Genomic DNA, 22,431 nt, shown 5'->3' with positions numbered 1-22,431 from the left:
AGAAAAAGACTAAACCTGAGACTTTCATGGAAGTCTTCTGAACTTTAGCATAATTGATAATATCTACTTATGTAAACAGAATGGGCTAACTGAAACAAAATCAGTTGCTAATCAGAATTTACCAGTTATTGAGCTACAAAGTATGTTCAGTTAACAGACTTACATGTACAAATAAAGGCATTGATAAGGAAACAGTGGAATCCTAATATTTGGAATAGTAATTATTTGAGCATAGTTGTAAGACTTAAAATCATCACATATCATGTAAACAACCAGTATTAAATGCAATGTCAAAATATACAAGCAAATGTATGAAGGCTAAAACAGAAGGAAAGTGCTTATATACACAAAAACACACAAACAGAAACACACACACCGCAAATATTATTCCAAAGCGGGTAGAAACACTAGAATCCTTGTCATTCCCTTCTCTAATGACCACTGTTTCCTACTCCCACCCAGCATACTAGCTTTCCTTGTCTCCTTTTTCTTTGTATCCATCGTGCATATTCTACTGTTGTATAAAATGGACTTATTGTAAATTCAATCCATCTATCGATCAAAGAAGGCAAATATTTCTACCGTTTTATGTATAGCAATTAGAAAAGCCTATCATGTATTAAACATATGTAAATATATGTTGAATCAGTTATGCTAGTTATGTCTTCTGGAAGTATACAGAGCAAAAATTGATGCCCATAACCTAATTTATAGGAATCATATTATACATAATTTAAAGAAAAACATTAAATAAGTTATTCCATGTCCTCCATAGGGCGTATTTTACATCTTTGTTTCTTAAACTATAGATCAAAGGATTCAACATGGGAATAACCAAGGTGTAAAATATGGAAGCCACTTTATCAGTGTCAAAGGAATGACTGGACTTGGGCTGCACGTACATGAAAAGCAAAGTCCCGTAGAACACTATGACCACTGTCAGGTGGGCTCCACAGGTAGAAAAAGCCTTTTGTCTGCCATCAGAATTCATCCTGAGAATGGCTACAAGGATGAGCAGGTAAGATACAAGAACTATCAGAAGAGATGAAATCAAATCGATAGCTGCGAACGTCAGAATTATCAATTCAATTTCATGTGTACTTGAGCAGAGCAAAGGTAACAAGGGAAGACTGTCACAATAGAAGTGACTAATGACATTGTAGCCACAGAAGGATAAAGTAAAAATCTTTATGGTGACTAGAAGAGAAATGAATGTGCAGTAGAGATAAGGGATTGCCACTAGCACCTGACATACCTTTTGTGACATGATTGCTGTGTATAGCAGAGGGTTACAGATGGCCACATAGCGGTCGTAGGACATCGCTGAGAGAATAAAAAGTTCACTACCAATGAACACAAGAAAGAAAGCTAGCTGTGTTGCACAAAAATAATAAGAAATTGTATTCTTATCCACAACAAAATTTACTAACATTTTGGGTCCTACAGTTGTTGAATAACCAAGATCCATGAGAGCCAGATGTCTGAGAAAAAAGTACATAGGGGTTTGCAACCTGGAGTCCAACTTAGTGAGGATGATTATGCCCAAATTGCCCATCACTGAGATCACATAGATCATGAGGAACAATGCAAATAATGGTGCCTGCAGCTCAGCGGTATTTGTGATTCCCGTAAGAATGAATTCATTCACCGTTGTTAGATTGGGTTGTTCCATCCAGGTTCATCAGAAAACCTGTTCTGATAGAGACATCAGCATAGTTAATAGATTTCCTCTATCATCACCTGAGAACATTTTTAGTATGCAAAGCTAACAAAAGATATATCTAAATTTCACAATTTGCGACATTTGAAAACAAATGTACCTCTCACAGATAAAAACATGTTTAAATATAATTCAAGAAAGAGATAAGACAGATCAGCAGTTTTCAGTTGGTTTTGATTTTACTCACCCGAAAACATTTTCCAATGTCTAGAGACATTTTATTTATCACAATTTGGAGGTGGGCCACTGTTGCATATAAAGGTTAGAAGCCAGTAAGCTGCTAAACATTCTACTATAATCAATACTCAGCCCATTGCAATACCCAACCCCAAATATCAATAGTGCTAAGGTTGAGAAATTCCGATGAGATACATGGATAGATGATAGATCATAGATCATAGATAGATAGATAGATAGATAGATAATGGATAGATAATGGGTGAACAGAACCATATGAAAGAGAAAGATACAGATATTCATGTATGTATAGATATATAAAGAAAATTTTTTTTTTTTTTTTTTTTTTTTTTTTTTTTTTTTTTTTGAGACGGAGTCTCGCTCTGTCGCCCAGGTTGGAGTGCAGTGGCCGGATCTCGGCTCACTGCAAGCTCTGCCTCCCGGGTTCACGCCATTCTCCTGCCTCAGCCTCCCGAGTAGCTGGGACTACAGGCGCCCGCCACCACGCCCGGCTAGTTTTTTTGTATTTTTTAGTAGAGACGGGGTTTCACCGTGTTCGCCAGGATGGTCTTGATCTCCTGACCTCGTGATCCGCCCGTCTCGGCCTCCCAAAGTGCTGGGATTACAGGCTTGAGCCACCGCGCCCGGCCAGAAAATTTTTAAAGTTAAAAATATTGTTAATACTGTGGATACCTGATATATTTACAATTGTACTATGTTTTTAGAGTTTGGTCATATGTATAGATTACTATTATGACATAATACAATTTTAGTTATGAAAAAAATTTCTGTCAGATTCCAAAAATGCATAAAACCACCTGCTTCAAAACATCATCCTGTGAATACCCGTATCTCTTTGGGTGGTATAGCCGAGACTTTAATAGAGTTGACAGATATTAGGCATATGAGTAAGAGCAGCATAACAGATGACAGTGGCAATTATTTGTATTTACAAAGCAAAAAAATCAGGAAGTATATGGATGTAGATATATTCTACACTGTATCTTAATTTATGTCATATTTGAACGGTTATGTTAGACAAATAGTGTAAGTTATCTAAAACTGTTTTTTTTTTTTTTTTTTTTTTTTTTTTGAGATGGAGTCTCACTCTGTCGCCCAGGCTGGAGTGCAGTGGCCGGTTCTCAGCTCACTGCAAGCTCCGCCTCCCAGGTTTACGCCATTCTCCTGCCTCAGCCTCCCCTGTAGCTGGGACTACAGGCGCCCGCCACCTTGCCCGGCTAGTTTTTTGTATTTCTTAGTAGAGACGGGGTTTCACCGTGTTAGCCAGGATGGTCTTGATCTCCTGACCTCGTGATCCGCCTGTCTCGGCCTCCCAAAGTGCTGGGATTACAGGCGTGAGCCACCGTGCCCGGCCAAAACTGTTTGCTCTTATATCCAGAACCAGCATGTCATTGTGGAATTGTTGGGAAGGATGACTGAAGATTAAGTGATTCAATGTGTCTTTGCTGTCTAGAAGTAGTTCTAAAATATCAAGTACATTGTGAGTTTTCTTCTTGTTATTAATTGTGACAATGCCTTACTTGAAAGAGGTTTTATACACATGTGCATGTACATTATTCTGACTGTGAATTAACATCTCTGTTAGGACCATAATGATGCCTAGGGGAGTTACAGGTCAAGTAGGATGTAATGCTTGCAACTTAGGGCAGTTCTTCTCCCCTCCCCCAATTCATGACTAAACTTGGTTAATCGGTATGCTATTGTTTTGGATTACTTATCTGTTTTTCACAACGAATTTAATAACATTTTAGATAAATTATTTTTATATAAACTTTATTAAAACATTAATCTTCCCATAGTTTAATCTCAATATAACTGAGAAATGCTAACTTGAATGTGAAGGTTAAGTTTGTTTTATCATACAAAATCTTAGGGGAGTTTGAGGAAATCTGAACAAATTGGGAGAAAATATGGTCCTTCATATTGGTTTGTATAATGAAGATAAGTAAAAGCTCCTTTTTGGATAAAAGGATACTATAGATTAAAGAAATGATTAAAAGTCACTTTGTTACACAGTAACATAGAGACAAAATAAATACACTAAACATGAGATACATGTGGATTTCTGGCTGTTATTTAAAAATTTTCTGGACATGCAAGCCACAGAAACTAGGAAATATGGTATAGCACATAATGCAAATAAACATATGTAAAATTGAATAAATATATATCTAAATATCCCCCTTAATAACCCACAGATGGATATGGAGGGCACGACAACCTAAGATAATTATTATTGGTTAAAAAAAATTCTAAGCCCCAATGCTTTTTGAAAAAAAGAAAAGAAAGAATAGTGTTTACAATGAAACACTCAATCTCAGAGTGAGCTATGAAAAAATAAAGACATGCAATTGTGTTACATTAAATATGAAGATGATTACATATTATTTGAACTTAATTTTTTAAATAAAATTATGACCTCCTCCTATCCTACCCTGACTCAATGAACACACCTTTCTCATATTAGATATATGGTAATGCGTGGCAGTAGGTAGAAAAGTTAGATAAATACCTTTAGTACATACGATGATAAGCAACATAAATCCTGTATTTTGTTTGCTTGTTTTGTACAGTTTGGCAATTCAGAAAGGCAAAAAAATAATATCATCATTGATAAGTACCTGTTTTCTTGTTAGGTAAGGAAATCTAAATGAGCTTCCTCTCACTATCTTTGGAGTTCTGTGGAAAACCCAGATAGCTTTGCTGTCTTTGTTGAATATCAATGGCATTTTTTAAAGCTACAATATTTGAGAAAATAATACCTGCTTTGGTCAACTCTTAGTGGAAATTGAAGTACTTTCTGAAAATTGTATTTTTCCCTAAAACTGGGTGCATAACAGTCTCCTAATTTTATTTTCTTATATTTTTAAATGTTTTTTTCTGTGCCTATGATTACCCAAAAAGTCTCATAATTTTTAATAATGCTTTTCACATTCGAATGTAAGATAGAAATCCCCTTTTTGTCTCATGAAGAAGTGAGAAAAGAATCATATCTACACATTTATTTAAATAATTATCCAGTGTTAAATTATTGTTAAGGAGTCTAAGAGCCTAGAGCATCTAAATAACAAGTATTTGGAAGGACATGAACATGACTGACTAAATAGTTGCAGTTTCTCCATTCTTTCATTAAAAATGTATTTATCTCCTTGTCATTGTGCTTTATTTTCTCCAAGTTTTGGCCTCAATTAGAGAAAAATATTTTATGTAAAATGTATACTTTAGAAACAATATCATGATAATCTTTCAAAGATGCTTATGAGCATTCAGCCTGTGAAACCATGTAAAACAGTTAAAAATTCTATGAAAAATGGAGCAGTGTTATTTCTGCTTAGGCATTATTGGATAACAGAAGTCCTGGAGAAATGAATCAGAAATTGTCACACTTTACTATGGTTATGTCATCAAATTAAAGTGGCAGTTTTCCAATGTCACTGAAGCATTGTAGATATCTGTAACATATGGCACCAAAAGAAACATTCTTACCTTTTTTATTTTTTATTTTTTTACCTGTAATGAAGCCTCTGTCTTGACTCCTCCATGTGTCTCTCACATGGCACAGTGAGAACAATTTATGCATTTTTTAATCTTTTGAGACTCTCCCTGAGGAGATGGCAGGCAATTTGTTGATAATTCCTAAAGCATTTGAGAGCGTAACAAAATGTTTCGAGGCTGTCCATTAGTTGTAGAAGACAATTTTTATTCATTAGTGTATCAGAGTTCTCCAGAAAAAGAGAGCCAAGAGGAGATAGTTAGATGAGCGATAGATGGATAGATGGATGGATAGATAGATAGATAGACAGACAGATAGATAGATAAGTAGAGATTTATTATGAATTGTTTTATGCAATTATGTAGGCTGAGGATTCCTGTGATTTTTTTTCTCTGCAAGCTCCAAGAAAGCTAGTGGTATAGATTCAGTTCAAACTTGAAATATTGGGATCCAGGGGAGCCAACGGTGTAGGTCATAGTCTGAATTAGAAGGCTCTAGAATCTGGGACGTCAATGTCTGATGCAGGAAGTGAAGGATGTCCTAGCTTAAGCAGGGAATGAACTCACCCTTCCTCTGTCTTTTTGTTCTATTCAAGGCCTCGATTGATTGCACTGATACCCACCTACATTGGTGAGGATGATCGTTACTCTGTCTACCAATTCTAGTCTCTTCCAGAAGCATCCTCACAGGCACACCCAGAAATAATGTTTGCCAGCTATCTGGGCATCATATAGCCTAGTTAAGTCAACAGTTTAACCATAATTACTCCACCCCTTGTCAACTTGGCAAACATAAACATGTACTTAAATGATACTTAGTCTCTCTAAACATAGACAATAACAAGGTCATAGTTGTGCTTTAGATGACACAACTATCTTGCATATAAATAAAAACTCACTAATCCCTTATTCCAAACAGGAAATATATTCTTTGAGTGATATTGACTCGTCTCCTGATTTTCTCAGAGTAAAATTCTACAATGTAAAACTAACAATATTTAAATTCTGATGTGAAGTCCATATATCTTATTTATATAAGGTAATAAAGATGGAATAAAGCATCTTTACTTAATAAATACACACACTTTACAATAAAATTAGGATGGAATTCCCATTACAATTACAGCCCTCATTTCTGAACTGACCACATGATTATAGCTGGTATTTGTAACTGTCTTCTCCTTCTTTCCATACTGTATTCCCTTTGTCTTTAGCAAGCACCTTAGCTGGCCATAGCTTTTTTTTTTTCCTTGTGAAGTGGCCCAAACCTTTATTCCTGAAGAGTTTGAGCCTTTAGTAGTTCTGGCTAGTTCAGGCTATTACAGTGTTCCTTTTATTATTATTACAGTTTTTCTTATTAATAAGAGATGTCCTAAGGAATATCTCATATTCCTGGCTTATTCTTCCTTGTACTGTGAAGTAATAGCCCAATTTACCCTGGAAAGTCAGGATCAAGTATGATAACTTCCTGTTTTGTCTATTGATGCAGTTGCATGAGGAGCTCAAAATGGCTGGGCAAGAGTCTTAACTTCCAGTTCAATAGAATTATTGCTATGTCTTTAGGTGGAAGCATTCATTCCTCTGTGACTAAAACCGGTAGGTCATAAAGCTTAAAGTCAATGGAGCAGGAAACAGAAATTTTGACAGTGGGTCACTAGGGTTAATAGTCAGTGGTGTCACTCACATTTCCGTCTCTTCATTCCTGGGCTCCTAGATCCAGTCTATGGCAAAAAACAGCGCAATATACTGGAGACTAATTCAAAGTATATATAGCTTTCTTGGGAACCTTTCCCCAGCTATTCAAGTTATTGCCATGTAACTGGATTGTAATTAAAATTTCAAAGCCAGTTTCTTTGGGATGATGGGCAGCATGGTAAGTAAGACTAGTGAATTCCATGATCATGGGCTCTTTGCTGCACTTCTTTATCTGTGAAGTGGGTTTCTTGATTATATGTAATACCATGTGGAATATCATGATGGTGCATAAGGCATTCTATAACTTGGAAGGTAGTTTTGGCAGAATTGCTTGCAGAGAGGGATAATCTGTACCCAGAGTAAGTATATATTGCAGTAAGAACAAAATTCTGCTCTTAAATGTTGGAAACAGTCCAATGTAACCAAACTCCTGCCAGGGAGCTGGCTGCTCCCACTGGGTAATGGTGTCATATTAGTGGCTCTGTGTTACTCTCCGCTGTTGGCAGATTGGACACTCAGCAGTGACTATGGCCAGGTTGACCCTCATGAGCCGAAGTCCATGTTTCTGTGAGATCACACGTAACCTACATCCCTGCCACCATACCCACTTTGCTTCTGAGCCCATTGGGTGATAACAGGGTGCCTGAGGAAAGAGGCTGACTAGCATCCACAGAATGTGTCATACTATTGACCGGAACATTATAATCTTCCTCTGCTGAGGTCACCTTTTGGTGAGCATCCACCTGGGACACCAATATCTTTGCCATTTTTGCTCATTCAGAGAGTTCTAGTCATACTTCTTCCCTACATTTCTTTGTCATTAATTTTTCAATCATGTCCTCTCCACGTTTTTTTACTGTCTAGCCACACCACTTGCCACAGCCCCTGAATCCATATATAATCATGATTATCACGTCTGGTCTCTCATGATGACCTTCTAAGCAAGGTGCACAAGCAGGTGCACCGCTCAACGTTGTGCCCAGAGAGAGTATTTCTCTTCTGTCCACCAGGGATGTCCCAGAAAAGGCTTGTAGTGCTACAGTTGCCCACTTTCAGGGTGGTGCCTGCATATGATGCAGAACTATCTTTAAACGGGACTGGAGTCTTCTCTTTCTCTGTCAACTGACCATAAGAAACTCTCTATAAGGACATGGGTGGAGACTGGGAGACAGAAGATAGTGTAGGAGGAGTGGGGACCATGTGCATCGGGCTGCTACTTCATGTAACTTACTTGTGCCTCAGGGCCTGTTCAGTCCTAAACATCATATACAGTAGTCCCTTTTATACCTATTTTTTGCTTTTTGTGGTTTCAGTTACCTGCATTCAACTGTGTTCCACAAATGTTAAAGAGAATTTCCAGAAACAAACAACTCATACCTTGTAAATTACATGTTATTCAATATAGCATAATAAATTCTCACACTTTTTCACTTTATCTTACCTAGGGCATGAATCATTTTTTGTCCAATTATCCACAGTGTATACCTTCCCTGTCTGTTCCACTTAGTAGCCATATTGGTTATCAGATGACTGTCACAGTATAGCAGTAACTGTGTTAGATAACCCTTATTTTACTTAATGATGTCTGATACTGCAATAGTCATGATGCTGGCAATTCAGACATGTGAAAGAGAGGGCATAAAGTGCTTCCTTTACATCTTTGTAAAGGTGTAAAGATGAAAGAAAAAAAAATCTTATGCTGAGGTTGCTAAGAGCTGCAGTGAGAACACATCTATTTGTAAAATTATGAAGATGGGAAAATGGGAAAACAACTCTAAGCAAATTAAAAAAAAAAAAAACTTAAATTATACCAGGCATACTCTTGGACCACAGCACAATACAAATTGAAATCAATACTAAGAAAATCATTCAAAACCATATAATTATGTGGAAATTAAAAAATCTGCTGTCTGGATTCTGGGTAAACAATGAAATTAAGGGAGAAATCAAGAAATTCATTGAAACTAATGAGAACAAAGATACAACATATCACAATATCACAATATCTGGGAAACAACTAAAGTACTGTTAAGAGGAAAGTTTCCTGTTCTAAACACCCAAATCAAAAAGTTAGAAATATCTCAAATTAACAATCTAACATCACACTTGGAGGAACTAGAAAAACAAAAGCAAACCAACCTCAAAAGTAACAGAAGACAAGTAATAACCAAAATCAGAATTTTGAATTCTGATTTAAATTGAGAATTAGGTGGTCTGAATTAAATTGAGATATGAAAAGCCATACAAAAGATCAACAAATCCAGAAGTTAGTTATTTAAAAGAATAGGCCGGGCGTGGTGGCTCAAGCCTGTAATCCCAGCACTTTGGGAGGCCGAGACGGGCAGATCACGAGGTCAGGAGATCGAGACCATCCTGGCTAACACGGTGAAACCCCGTCTCTACTAAAAAATACAAAAAACTAGCCGGGCGAGGTGGCGGGCGCCTGTAGTCCCAGCTACAGGGGAGGCTGAGGCAGGAGAATGGCGTAAACCCGGGAGGCAGAGCTTGCAGTGAGCTGAGATTCGGCCACTGCACTCCAGCCCGGGCGAGAGCGAGACTCCATCTCAAAAAAAAAATAAAATAAATAAAATAAAAAAAAGAATAGACAAGATAGTTCACCAGATAGACTAATACAGAAAAGAAAGAGAAGGCTTAAATAAACACAATCTGAAATGACAAAGTGGACATTGGCAATGACCCCACGGAAATACAAAAACTTTCAGACTATTAAAGTCATCTAATATGCACACAAACTAGAAAACCTAGAAAAAAAATTGATAAATTCCAGAAAACATACAACCTTTCAAGATTGACACAGAGGAAACTGAAATCCAGAACAGAACAGTCATGAGTTCAGGAATTGAATCAGTAATAAAAAATCTGGAAAAGCCCAGGAACAGACAAACTCCCAGCTAAATTCTACCAGAAATATAAGGAAGAACGGTACCATTTCTACTGAAACCATTCCATAAATAAATAAATAAATAGGAGAAACTTCTTTCTAGCTCATTTTATGAGATCAGCATTATTCTGATCTCAAAACCTGGCAGACACACACACACACACACACACACATACACACACACACACACACACAAATTTTAGGCCAATAACTTTGATGACTGTAGATGCAAAAATTCTCAATACTGGCAAACTGGATCCAGCAGCACATCAAAATGCTAATTCACCATGATTGAGTAGGTTTTATCCCTAAAAAGCAATGTGGTTCAACATATGCAAATAAGTAAATCACATAAACAGACAAAATTTTTTAAAAAACCATCCATAATCATCTCAATAGATCCACAGAAGACTTTTGATAAATCAGCATCATTTCCTGTTAAAAAATCCTCAACAAACTAAGCATTGAAGGAATACACCTCAAAATAATAAGAGCCATCAATGAAAATCTCACACCAGCATCATACTGAATGGATAAAAACTGGAAGCATTCACCCTGAGAACTGGAAGTGGACAAGGATGCCCACTCTCGTTACTCCTATTCAACTAGTACTGGAAGTCCTAGCCAGAGCAATCAGGGGCAGAGAAAGAAATGACAGAGATCCAAATGGGAAAACAGGAAGTCAAAGTATCTATGTTTGCAGAAGATATAATTTTATACCTAGAATATGCCATAGTCTCCGCCCCAAAACGATTTGATAAACAACTTCAGCAAAGTTTCAGGGTACAAAATAAGTGTACGATAATGGTGGCATTTCTATACATCAACAACGTCCCAACTGAGATTTTATGATGAAGATGCCAAGAGCAATGGCAACAAAAACAAAAATTGACAAATGGGACCTAATTAAACTGAAGAGCTCTGCACAGCAAAAGAAACTTTCAGCAGAGTAACCAAACAACCTGTAACAGAATGGGAGAAAATATTTACAAACTATGCAACCAACAAAGGTCAATATCCAGAGTCTATAAGGAACTTAAATAAATTTTCAAGCAAAAAACAACCCCACTATAAAGTGGTCAAAGGACATGAACAGGCACTTTTCAAATAACACATACACATGGCTAACAAACATAAAAAACACTCAACATCACTCATCATTAGAGAAATACAAATAAAAACCACAAGAAGATACCATCTCACACCAGTTAGCATGGCTATTATTTAAAAGTCAAAAATTAACAAATGTTAGTGAGATTGTGTAGGAAAAGGAATGCTTATACACTGCTTGTAGCAAAGTGAATTAGTTCAGCCATTGTTGAAAGCAGTTTGGCGATTTCTGAAAAAACTTTAAATATTCACAATACAACTCAGCAATCCCATTATTGAGTATATGCCCAAAAGGATATAAATCTTTCTACCATAAAGGCATATGTGTGTTTATATATATATATATTCATTGCACCACTATTTACAATAGCAAAGATATGGAATCAACCTAAATGCCCATCAATGCTAGACTGCATAAAGAAAATATGGTACATACAAACCATTAAATACTACATAGCCATAAAAAAGAATGATATTATGTCCTTTGCAGCAATATGGATGGAGCTGGAGGTCAATATCCTAAGTGAATTATCACAGGAATAGAAAACTGAATACCGCATAGTCTCACTTATAAGTGGAAGCTAAACACTGAGTACATGTGGACACAAGGAAGGGAAAAACACACTGGGGCATTACCTGAGAGTGGAGGGTGGAATGAAGGATGAGGAGTTAAAATGTAGCAATCAGGTGCTATACTTATTACTTGGGTGACAAAATAATCTGTACACAACCCCAGTGGCATGCAATTTACCTATGTAGCAAACCTTCACATACACCTCTAAACCTAAAATAAAAGTTAAAAACTGTAAAAATAGGCTGGGTGCAGTGGCTCATGCCTGTAATCCCAGCAGTTTGGGAGGCCGAGGCTGGCGGATCACAAGGTCAAGAGAGCGACACCATCCTGGCCAACATGGTGAAACCCTGTCTCTACTAAAAATACAAAAATTAGCTGGGCATGGTGGCACGTGCCTGTAATCCCAGCTACTTGGGAGGCTGAGGCAGGAGAATCACTTGAAACTGAGAGGCAGAGGTTGCAGTGAGCCAAGACCGTGCCATTGTTTTCCAGTCTGGGCAACAAGAGCAAAACTTCATCTCAAAAAACAAACAAACGAACAAACAAAAAAATGTAAGCATAAAAAATAAATTTATGTACTAATGACAAATGCTCCAGAATACCTGACATCAAAACTGACAGATAAGAAAGGTAAAAACATAATTTAACTTGGAATTTTAATATCAGTCTTAATAATTAAGAGAGCAAATGAAGAAAAGAGCAGTATTACAGAAGACTTGAACAGCACTCTCCTCCAGCTTGAGCTGATTAAAATCAATAAAACAATTATTAATCACACAATATTAAATAGCAATTGTTCACATAGACTTTCTCAAAATCGGCACTATTAACATTCTGACTAGGTAAATTTCTTTGTGAGGGCTGTCTTGTGAAGATTAGATTATTTTGCAGCTTAAGTAACATCTACCTTCTAGATAGCAATAATGTTTGTTCACATCACCTCATCATCATAAAATCAACAATATTTGCAAATATTGCCAAATGTCTTCTAGTGGGAAATCTCCTAGTCAAAACCACTAAAGTTTATTGTAATTTAATTGGAAAATGTCATTTAACTTAATTGGAATATGTTATTTAAATTTAAATGTAAATAGTTTGTTAAACTACCTTTATCAATATGTCTGTCATTTTTAGAATATCTTCCCTACAATATAGTAATTATTCTCAGAGTTCAAGAGAATTTTACCTCTCAAAAGATTTTCATAATGTCTTTGAGAAAATTGAGCTCCTTCCTCCATTCTTCTATCCTTACACATTGCATTATAAAAACGAATTGCAATTTTTTGTTTTCACTTTCAACCCCTCTTTTGATCTGTTTGTTTCTGTAAGGAAATGACTATCTTATTTAACTATGCTCCCAAGGTTACTAGTGAGAAGTGACCACGTGCTAGCAGCCCTCGCTCCCTCTCGGCGACCCCTCGGCCTTGGCGTCCCCTCTGGCAGCTGGAGGAGCCCTTCCGCCCGCCGCTGCGCTATGAGGGCCCCGTCTTTGGGGCTGGCCTAGGCCAGAGCCGGCTCCCTCTGCTCGCCGCCAGGTGTGAGGCGTGGGCGGGAGCCGGGGCTGCAGGCGGCGCGGATTCCGGGTGGGCGTGGGCTTGGTGGGCCCCGCACTTGGCGCGGCCTGGGCTTGCTGGGTGCCTGCTGGGCTTGATGGGGGACGAGCTTCCTCTGGGCTGCTGGAGTGCCCAGGCTAGATGCAGCAAAGTCCCGCCGCCAGTCCCATTGAGAAGTGAAGCCAGCTGGGCTTCTGGATCCGGTGGGGACTTGGAGAACTTTTCTGTCTAGCTAAAGTTTTGTAAACGCACCAATCAGCACTCTGTGTCTAGCTCAAGGTTCGTAAATACACGAATCAGTGCTCTGTGTCTAGTTAATCAGTGGGGGACTTGGAGAACTTTTGTGTCTAGATAAAGGATTGTAAACGCACTAATCAGCTCTTTGTCAAAATGGACCAATCAGCTCTCTGTAAAACGAACCAATCAGCTCTCTGTAAAATGGACCAATCAGTAGGATGTGGGTGGGACCAGATAAGGGAATAAATACAAGCCCCCCCCCCAACCCCCCCCCCAAGCTTGCAGTGCCAACTTGCTTGGGTCTGTTTCCACAGTGTGGAAGCTGTGTTTTTTTGCCCTTCATAATGAATTTTACTACCGCTCACTGTTTGGGTCTGCTCTGCCATTAAGAGCTGTAACACTCAGTGCGGAGGTCTGCAGCTTCACTCCTGAGGCCAGCGAGACCACTAACCCACGGGAAGGAATGAACAACTCCAGACACACCACCTTTATGAGCTGTAACACAGCGAAGGTCTGCAGCTTCACTCCTGAAGTCAGCGAGACCACGAACCCACCAGAAGGAAGAAACCCCGGACACCTCTGAACATCTGAAGGAACAAACTCCAGACACACCATCTTTAAGAACTGTAACACTGACCTCGAGGGTCTGTGGCGTCCTTCTTGAAGTCAGCGAGACCAAGAACTCACCAATTCCGAACACACTAGGAAAGTGACTGTCACATAAGTAAGTGCTCAGTTTTTATTAGTTTAACAAATTGAGAAGTTAATTATTTCATAGAATTGTTTTTTTTACCTATCACACACTTGCATATTTGACATTGCAAAGTAAATAGATAAAAAAATAAATTAGATATTTTTCAAACTATATTGCAATTATAAAAAAGCTACTCTTTTTAAATAAGGCTTTCAATAACACTTGAAGAGATTGTGATATAAATAGTAAGTAAACAATATCTTTGATTTATCAAGTTCCATTAAATGTGGAACTTGATAAGATATAAATGGTGAATGTAAGCAAGGCTATGAAACTGATGGTCAGGGACTATGTTCACAGAAATAAACATTTGTCCAACCATTCTAAAATGCCTCACAGTAGTGTGACGTGAGAAGTTATAGTTTTAGTCCCAGAATTGTGCTTCTTTATTTGAAGAAAATAAATCCATGCATATTTTGCGTTAAAAAACATTTTAAAGGCCGGACGCGGTGGCTCATGCCTGTAATTCCAGCACTTTGGGAGGCGAAGGCGGGCAGATCACCTGAGGTCAGGAGTGTGAGACCCGCCTGGCCAACATGGTGAAACCCCGTCTCTATTAGCAATACAGATTTAGCTGGTCATGGTGGTGGGCGCCTGTAATCCCAGGAGGCTGAGGCAGGAGAATCGCTGGAACCTGGGAGGCAGAGGCTGCAGTGAGCGGAGATCACGCCACTGTACTCCAGCCTGGGCGACAGAGCAAGACTCCATCTCAAAAAACAAAAAAACAAAACAAAGTTAAAACTATGATTAATGGACATACCCAACAGTAGAGAAAATGGTTGAATAAATGGGGATGTATAAATATAATAGATTATTGTAAAGTCACGTGTATTACCAATATAGGATAGATATTTATTGAATACCTATCATATCCTCAGTATCATTCTAAATGCTTCATATATAATATGTAATTGAATATTCACAGACACATGAAGCAGGTATAGTATTGTCACTTTGCAAACATGGACATTGACGATATGACATAAGAAACTTTCATGTGGTCACTAACCATATGATGTTTTCGGACCCAAATTCAGAATTATGGCTTCCAAATATAAACATTTTTTACTTTAGCATAAAGTCTTTATCTGAAAAGTTGTAATTGCAAAATATTGAGAATGTAAAAGTATTCAAAACGTGTGAATCTTTATTAAAGGGAAAATACAAGTACACATATAATGGTATTATATTGTTCAGATCCTGATTTCCAAATGCCGTAGTTCATAAAAGCAAGAATCCTTGGAGAAGTGGTTAATTTTAGAGCTGAATCCAGGAAAATACAAGATGACCTGGAACACTTTGTGTTGCTAGAGTGTAAAGAGTAAAAACAAAACACCAATGACAAAAATAATTTTAAAAGACAGGGACATGTTCAAAGAGCAAAGAGCCCAGGAGCCAATTTGATGGTGATTCTATTAGCAAAGCTAGAACGATTTGAGCAACAGAATAAATGATGTCAGTATGAGATAACACAAAGAGTAAAATAATTGGCTGGGCGCGGTGGCTCACGCCTGTAATCCCAGCACTTTGGGAGGCCGAGGCGGGCAGATCACGAGGTCAGGAGATTGAGACCATCCTGGCTAACATGGTGAAACCCTGTCTCTACTAAAAATACAAAAAATTAGCCGGGCGTGGGGGCGGGCGCCTGTAGTCCCAGCTACTCGGGAGGCTGAGGCAGGAGAATGGCATGAACTCGGGAGGTGGAACTTGCAGTGAGCCGAGATCGTGCCACTGCACTCCAGCCTGGGCAACAGAGCGAGACTTGGTCCCCCCCCCCCAAAAAAAAGTAGAATAATTATGAGTGTGTATTGATTTAAATAGAAGACTGAATAAATAAATAGAGAAGAAATAACTCTTCCTTACAGAATTCCAATATATAGAAAGAGTAAAGGAAATAGTAAATTTCTACCAAAATTGCACAGTAATAATTGCTATAAGCAACAAACATTGATGAATGGTAAAAAAGTAGTCATGGAATATTTACATAGTCTAAATTAGCTTTCCCCCGATAAATACTTAACAAATACAAAGAAAGAATTATACTTCTACAGTAAAAATATCCAGCACACACTACTTTAAGTGATCAAATTTAGTATCACTAATAGTATTACCTATCAACACATATACCCTGTGAGAAAATGGAAAATGGTATACAGATTGACTCTCAGGAACTATTCCCAATCATGAAAAACCTCAATTTAATCAGTAGGAAACATCAGGCAAAGTTTAATTGAAGGATAGCCTATAAAATACTTGACAAGTACTAAAATATCACAGTTATGAAAGACAAGAAAAGAATATAGAACAGGAACAGACTCCGATAGACTAAGGAGACATGACACTAACCACAACGTGGCACCCTGGATTGGATCCTGAAAGAGAAAATAGGACTTCAGTGGAAAAATATGGTGAAATTTAGTAAGTCTGTAGTTTAGCTAATATTTTATCACTATACATTTCTTAAGTGTTAACTGTTCACACTATGATTAAGCTAACATTAGTTAAAATACAATAGTTAATGAAAAATAAAAACAGAGTTGATTGACAGAAACCAAAATACATGTGTAGGAAAATGTAAATTCAGTTAAGCCGTTATTAAATATCTATTTTTCCTGTAATATTTTCAACAATAGCCCCTATAGCAATTATTTGTGATCACTATACATATTAGTTCACCAAATATAAGAATATTAAAAAGCTGAAACAAAATTTGAATCTTGAAACAGGCAATTAACTCTAAGTAGTGTGAAAGGAGAAATGATATCATTTTCATATTTGTAGTCCCACACAAAACATAGTGCCTGCCATCTAATAGATGTTTAATCAATTTGTGTTGAACAAATAAAAGAGTAGATGAAAAGTTGAGGTTGAACGTGTATAGCCCAATTCTCTCAAAATTTTGTTTTATCAAGTTGAACACGTAGTGGGGGAAAGAATTACTGTAGTCTCTCCTTATCTTTTAAATAATCTACAGCTCCCAGAGGATACCTGCAATTTCAGATACTACCAAACTCAATATACACTTTTTTCCCTATACATACATACTTGTGATAAACATTAATTTGTAAATGAGATACGGTAAAAGATTAACAACAATAACTACTAATAAAATGGAGCCATTATAACAATACTCGGAAATGCACAATTTAAAACCTCTGAATTGTCTATTGCTAGAATTTTCCATGTAATATTTTTAGACTGATTGACCAAGGGTAACTGAAACAACAGAAAGTAAAACCATAAAAAATAGGGGACTACTGTATGCCATTTATTTTGTCCTAATACCTGATAATATTGATTATCAGTGAGTGATATGGCACATCTATAATAGATTTTATTACTTTTTAAAAATCTGTAACTTGACAGGTGATATTAGAGATGGTTTCTGTTGCTAGGAAAAACGTATTATTTTTCTTTTCCCCATGCAAATATCTGTCTTGTTTCATTATGTAACAGTAAGAAGATATTCGTTAAAGGATATAAAATTACAGCTTGAGAAAAGGAATGTGTTCTATTGTTCTGTACTACTGTACAATGACCATAGTTAACAATAACATATTATGTAGTTAACAATAACAGATAATAGGTTTGAACCTATTGTGTAGGTTCAAACAGCTAGATAGAGGATATTGAATATTCCCAACACAAAGAAATGATGAATGTTTGAGATGATAGGTATGTGTGACCTGGTCACTACATATTATGTTTTGAAACATCACTATGTACTCCATGAATATAAACAGTTTTTACTTGTCAATTAAAAATAAGCCCCCTTTAAAAACAAGAAATAAGGAGAATGAAACAATCACAGCTAGAAAAGGAATTTAATTAGGTAAGTCTGAGAGAGCCTTCCAAGCTAGTGTTTGTCAAAGTATAATCCATGTAATGTAGGGCATCTTGAAAAATTTAATTTTATGGGTCAATACCAAACCTAATAAACCAGAATCTGTATAGCAGTGTAGGCTAGGAAGCTGCTCTGAAACAAATAAACAAAAATAAATGATGATAATTGAATACAACTGTGAGAAATACTGTATTTACTCATAAACTGAGCATTAAATGGAGAGCATGAGTTTGATTTGTACCATAGGTTTCTTGTTAATTTTCTTAGATGGCATACATATTATCAGACAATGATGTTATGTATATACCATCGAGCACAATTAAAAATAACTGAATGCCTGAATTTAAAGTAAACACATCTATGATTGTTGACACAGATGGTAATATAATTTCAACACATATTAACAGCGCAAAGTTAGTGAGTAGGAAAGCTTACTTCAGTTTCATAAGAGGGTTATCTGGGAAACAGTGGTTATCTGAGATACCCTAACATCATATGTCACCTTTATTTTCATAATGATTTAATGTTTCATAAATGTTTCATGTATACATCTACCAATAACATGTAAATAACATGATTTTTAAAGCTACATCAATGAATTTTTTAATAATGTCTTTTGCCATTTAACTGAATACGCAAAAATGAAGATTATACATTTCCAAACACTTACATTGGAGATCTACCCCAGACAAATTAAGAAGAGACCTTAGAGTACAATTAAGATAGGAATCTTAAAAGATCAAAGATGATAATTGTCTAACCTCTTTATTAGGTGAGTTTAAGTGTTTGAGGAAGAGTTCCAGGTATAAGAATACTGCTTAACGTACAAGATTTCAGAAGAAAATCTTTTGTTATGGGATTGCTTTAGAAATACACTAAGAGCAAAACTAATTCTAAATAAGAATCTAGGCTTGGGCAAAAAATATAAACTTTCAATTCTAAATACAGAGGCATTTGAGTGATTCATTTACTGAAGGATCTTTTGCTAAAATTAATGAACTCCAATAATGCTCCCGCTTAGTATTTAATTAATAGAAACAAACCTGAAAACAACAGTAGGAGTGTCGAGAGTATATTTCCTTGAAGATTTTAAATGTTACTTTTTTCCCCAATCTATTAAGAAAACTCATAGATAGCAGAGATAAGGTCACATCTAGAAACTAAGTCCTAGCACCAAACTGGGTCACAAATATATGCCCCCAAGACCTTGAGGACCTCAAGACTAGAGAATATCACTGAAGTATTACCTTGGAGGCTACAGTTTGTGCGATTAGATATAACACTGTCCCATGTGACATCTTGTTTGTATAGTGCTTTTCTAAAGCCCTTGACATTTGTCTTACCAACTTTACTTAATTAATCTTAATACTGAATTTTGACTTTATATAGGTATAAAATACAGAAATGTGAAAGCGAAAAATCAGCTGTAAAGCAATAGTCTAGACATGGATATTATTACCTCATGAGGAATTTATTTTCTCTTTTTATGAAGGTATATTTATGTTATTACATGTCCAAATACAGAGCTGCCTAAATAATGCTACATCATTTATTTATCATTTGTTAGCAACATAAACTTCATTTGGTAGCCACACCATTGTTTTTATTTAATAGAAAACAATTTGTGTTGGCTTTTTAAAAATATGGCTAAATGATCTTCAGATGTTTATGTTGACTATTGGATCTGAAAAAAACTGGGGTATATGTTTCTAAAAATAAACCAGTTTATGGAAAATGCCACTTTATGGAGAAGATGATATATTCATTAATTTTGGCAATCTATCTAGCATGTTTTTAAAGAATAAAAGCTTATTTCTCCCTAGTGCAAGGTCCAAAATGCATTCCTAAACATTGGGCATCTCTGCTACATGTAGTAATTCAAGGGCCCGTATTTCTTTCTACTTATATTTCACTACCGTCATGGTGCGTCCGAGGTTATGGTTGTGTCTTGCATGTGAGGAAGAGGGAATCATGCAACAACTTTTCAATGTGTTTTCAGAGAAAAGCTCATTTCATTGCAGAGGACTTCATATAGCACATAGGGAAATCAAGGGCAAAAGAGCTGATGCTGTCTCAGACACGACACAACTAAGGAACTACAGATAGAAAGCAATAGGAATCTGTTCATTGAAGATATTTGCCTGTGGTTTCCTTTTCTTGTAGTATCTTTGCCTGTCTTTGTTATCAACATAATGCCAGTTCCATAAAATGAGTCTCAAAAATGTTCTCACTTCTTTAATGTTTGGAATGTTTTTAGAAATATTAGTGTTTGCATTATTATTATTATTATTATTATACTTTAAGTTCTAGGGTACATGTGCATAACGTGCAGGTTTGTTACATATGTATACTTGTGCCATGTTGGTGTGCTGCACCCATCAACTCGTCATTTACATCAGGTATAACTCCCAATGCAATCCCTCCCTCCTCCCCCTCCCCATGATAGGCCCCGGTGTGTGATGTTCCCCTTACCGAGTCCAAGGGATCTCATTGTTCATTTCCCACCTATGAGTGAGAACATGCGGTGTTTGGTTTTCTGTTCTTCTGATAGTTTGCTGAGAATGATGGTTTCCAGCTGCATCCATGTCCCTACAAAGGATACAAACTCATCCTTTTTTATGGCTGCATAGCCTTGGAGGCTACAGTTTGTGCAATTAGATATAACACTGTCCCATGTGACATCTTGTTTGTATAGTGCTTTTCTAAAGCCCTTGACATTTTTGTCTTACTAACTTTACTTAATTAATCTTAATACTGAATTTTGACTTTATATAGGTATAAAAGTATACCTATATAAAAGCATAGTATTCCATGGTGTATATGTGCCACATTTTCTTAATCCAGTCTGTCACTGATGGACATTTGGGTTGATTCCAAGTCTTTGCTATTGTGAATAGTGCCGCAATAAACATACGTGTGCATGTATCTTTATAGCAGCATGATTTATGATCCTTTGGGTATATACCCAGTAATGGGATGGCTGGGTCATATGCTACATCTAGTTCTAGATCCTTGAGGAATCGCCATACTGTTTTCCATAATGGTTGAACTAGTTTACAATCCCACCAACAGTGTAAAAGTGTTCCTATTTGTCCACATCCTCTCCAGCACCTATTGTTTCCTGACTTTTTAATGATTGCCAGTCTAACTGGTGTGAGATGGTATCTCATTGTGGTTTTGATTTGCATTTCTCTGATGGCCAGTGATGATGAGCATTTTTTCATGTGTCTGTTGGCTGTATGAATGTCTTCTTTTGAGAAATGTCTGTTCATATCCTTTGCCCACTTTTTGATGGGGTTGTTTGTTTTTTTCTTGTAAATTTGTTTGAGTTCTTTGTAGGTTCTGGATATTAGCCCTTTGTCAGATGAGTAGATTGCAAAAATTTTCTCCCATTCTGTAGGTTGCCTCTTCACTCTGATGGTAGTTTCTTTTGCTGTGCAGAAGCTCTTTAGTTTAATTAGATCCCATTTGCTAATTTTGGCTTTTGTTGCCATTGCTTTTGGTGTTTTAGACATGAAGTCCTTGCCCATGCCTATGTCCTGAATGGTACTACCTGGGTTTTCTTCTAGGGTTTTTATGGTATTAGGTCTAACATTTAAGTCTCTAATCCATCTTGAATTAATTTTCGTATAAGGAGTAAGGAAAGGATCCAGTTTCAGCGTTCTACTTACGGCTAGCCAATTTTCCCAGCACCATTTATTGAATAGGGAATCCTTTCCCCATTTCTTGTTTCTCTCAGGTTTGTCAAAGATCAGATGGCTGTAGATGTGTGGTATTATTTCTGAGGACTCTGTTCTGTTCCATTGGTCTATATCTCTGTTTTGGTACCAGTACCATGCTGTTTTGGTTACTGTAGCCTTGTAGTATAGTTTGAAGTCAGGTAGCGTAATGCCTCCAGCTTTGTTCTTTTGATTTAGGATTGTCTTGGCAATGCGGGCTCTTTTTTGGTTCCATATGAACTTTAAAGCAGTTTTTTCCAATTCTGTGAAGAAACTCATTGGTAGCTTGATGGGGATGGTATTGAATCTATAAATAACCTTGGGCAGTATGGCCATTTTCACGATCTTGATTCTTCCTATCCATGAGCATGGTATGTTCTTCCATTTTTTAGTGTCCTCTTTGATTTCACTGAGCAGTGGTTTGTAGTTCTCCTTGAAGAGGTCCTTTACATCCCTTGTAAGTTGGATTCCTAGGTATTTTATTCTCTTTGAAGCAATTGTGAATGGAAGTTCATTCCTGATTTGGCTCTCTGTTTGTCTGTTACTGGTGTATAAGAATGCTTGTGATTTTTGCACATTAATTTTGTATCCTGAGACTTTGCTGAAGTTGCTTATCAGCTTCTTCAGCCCAAG

General features: G+C 36.8%; 1 protein-coding gene across 1 annotated transcript; it reads right to left on the bottom strand.

Moving 5' to 3' along the window:
* Nucleotides 1-733: 733 nt before the first annotated feature.
* LOC104672887 (olfactory receptor 8K3) lies at nt 734-20,580 on the bottom strand. Its single transcript, XM_010376752.2, has 2 exons — nt 20,552-20,580; nt 734-1,695 (listed from the first exon to the last, which is right to left on the bottom strand). Exon 2 carries the CDS (start codon nt 1,670-1,672, stop codon nt 734-736), a length of 939 nt encoding a protein of 312 aa, XP_010375054.1. The 5' UTR covers nt 1,673-1,695; nt 20,552-20,580.
* Between the last annotated feature and the right edge of the window lie 1,851 nt (nt 20,581-22,431).

This window comes from Rhinopithecus roxellana, chromosome 15 (genome assembly GCF_007565055.1).
Source record: "Rhinopithecus roxellana isolate Shanxi Qingling chromosome 15, ASM756505v1, whole genome shotgun sequence".
In the NCBI taxonomy this organism is placed as follows: domain Eukaryota; kingdom Metazoa; phylum Chordata; class Mammalia; order Primates; family Cercopithecidae; genus Rhinopithecus; species Rhinopithecus roxellana.
The sequence above is the reverse complement of the archived record's forward strand: the minus strand, read 5'-3'. Positions and strand labels throughout refer to the sequence as shown.

Excerpts from the sequence above, each read along its gene's own strand:
- LOC104672887 (XM_010376752.2), bottom strand. The coding sequence starts at position 1,672 with ATGGAACAACCCAATCTAACAACGGTGAATGAATTCATTCTTACGGGA.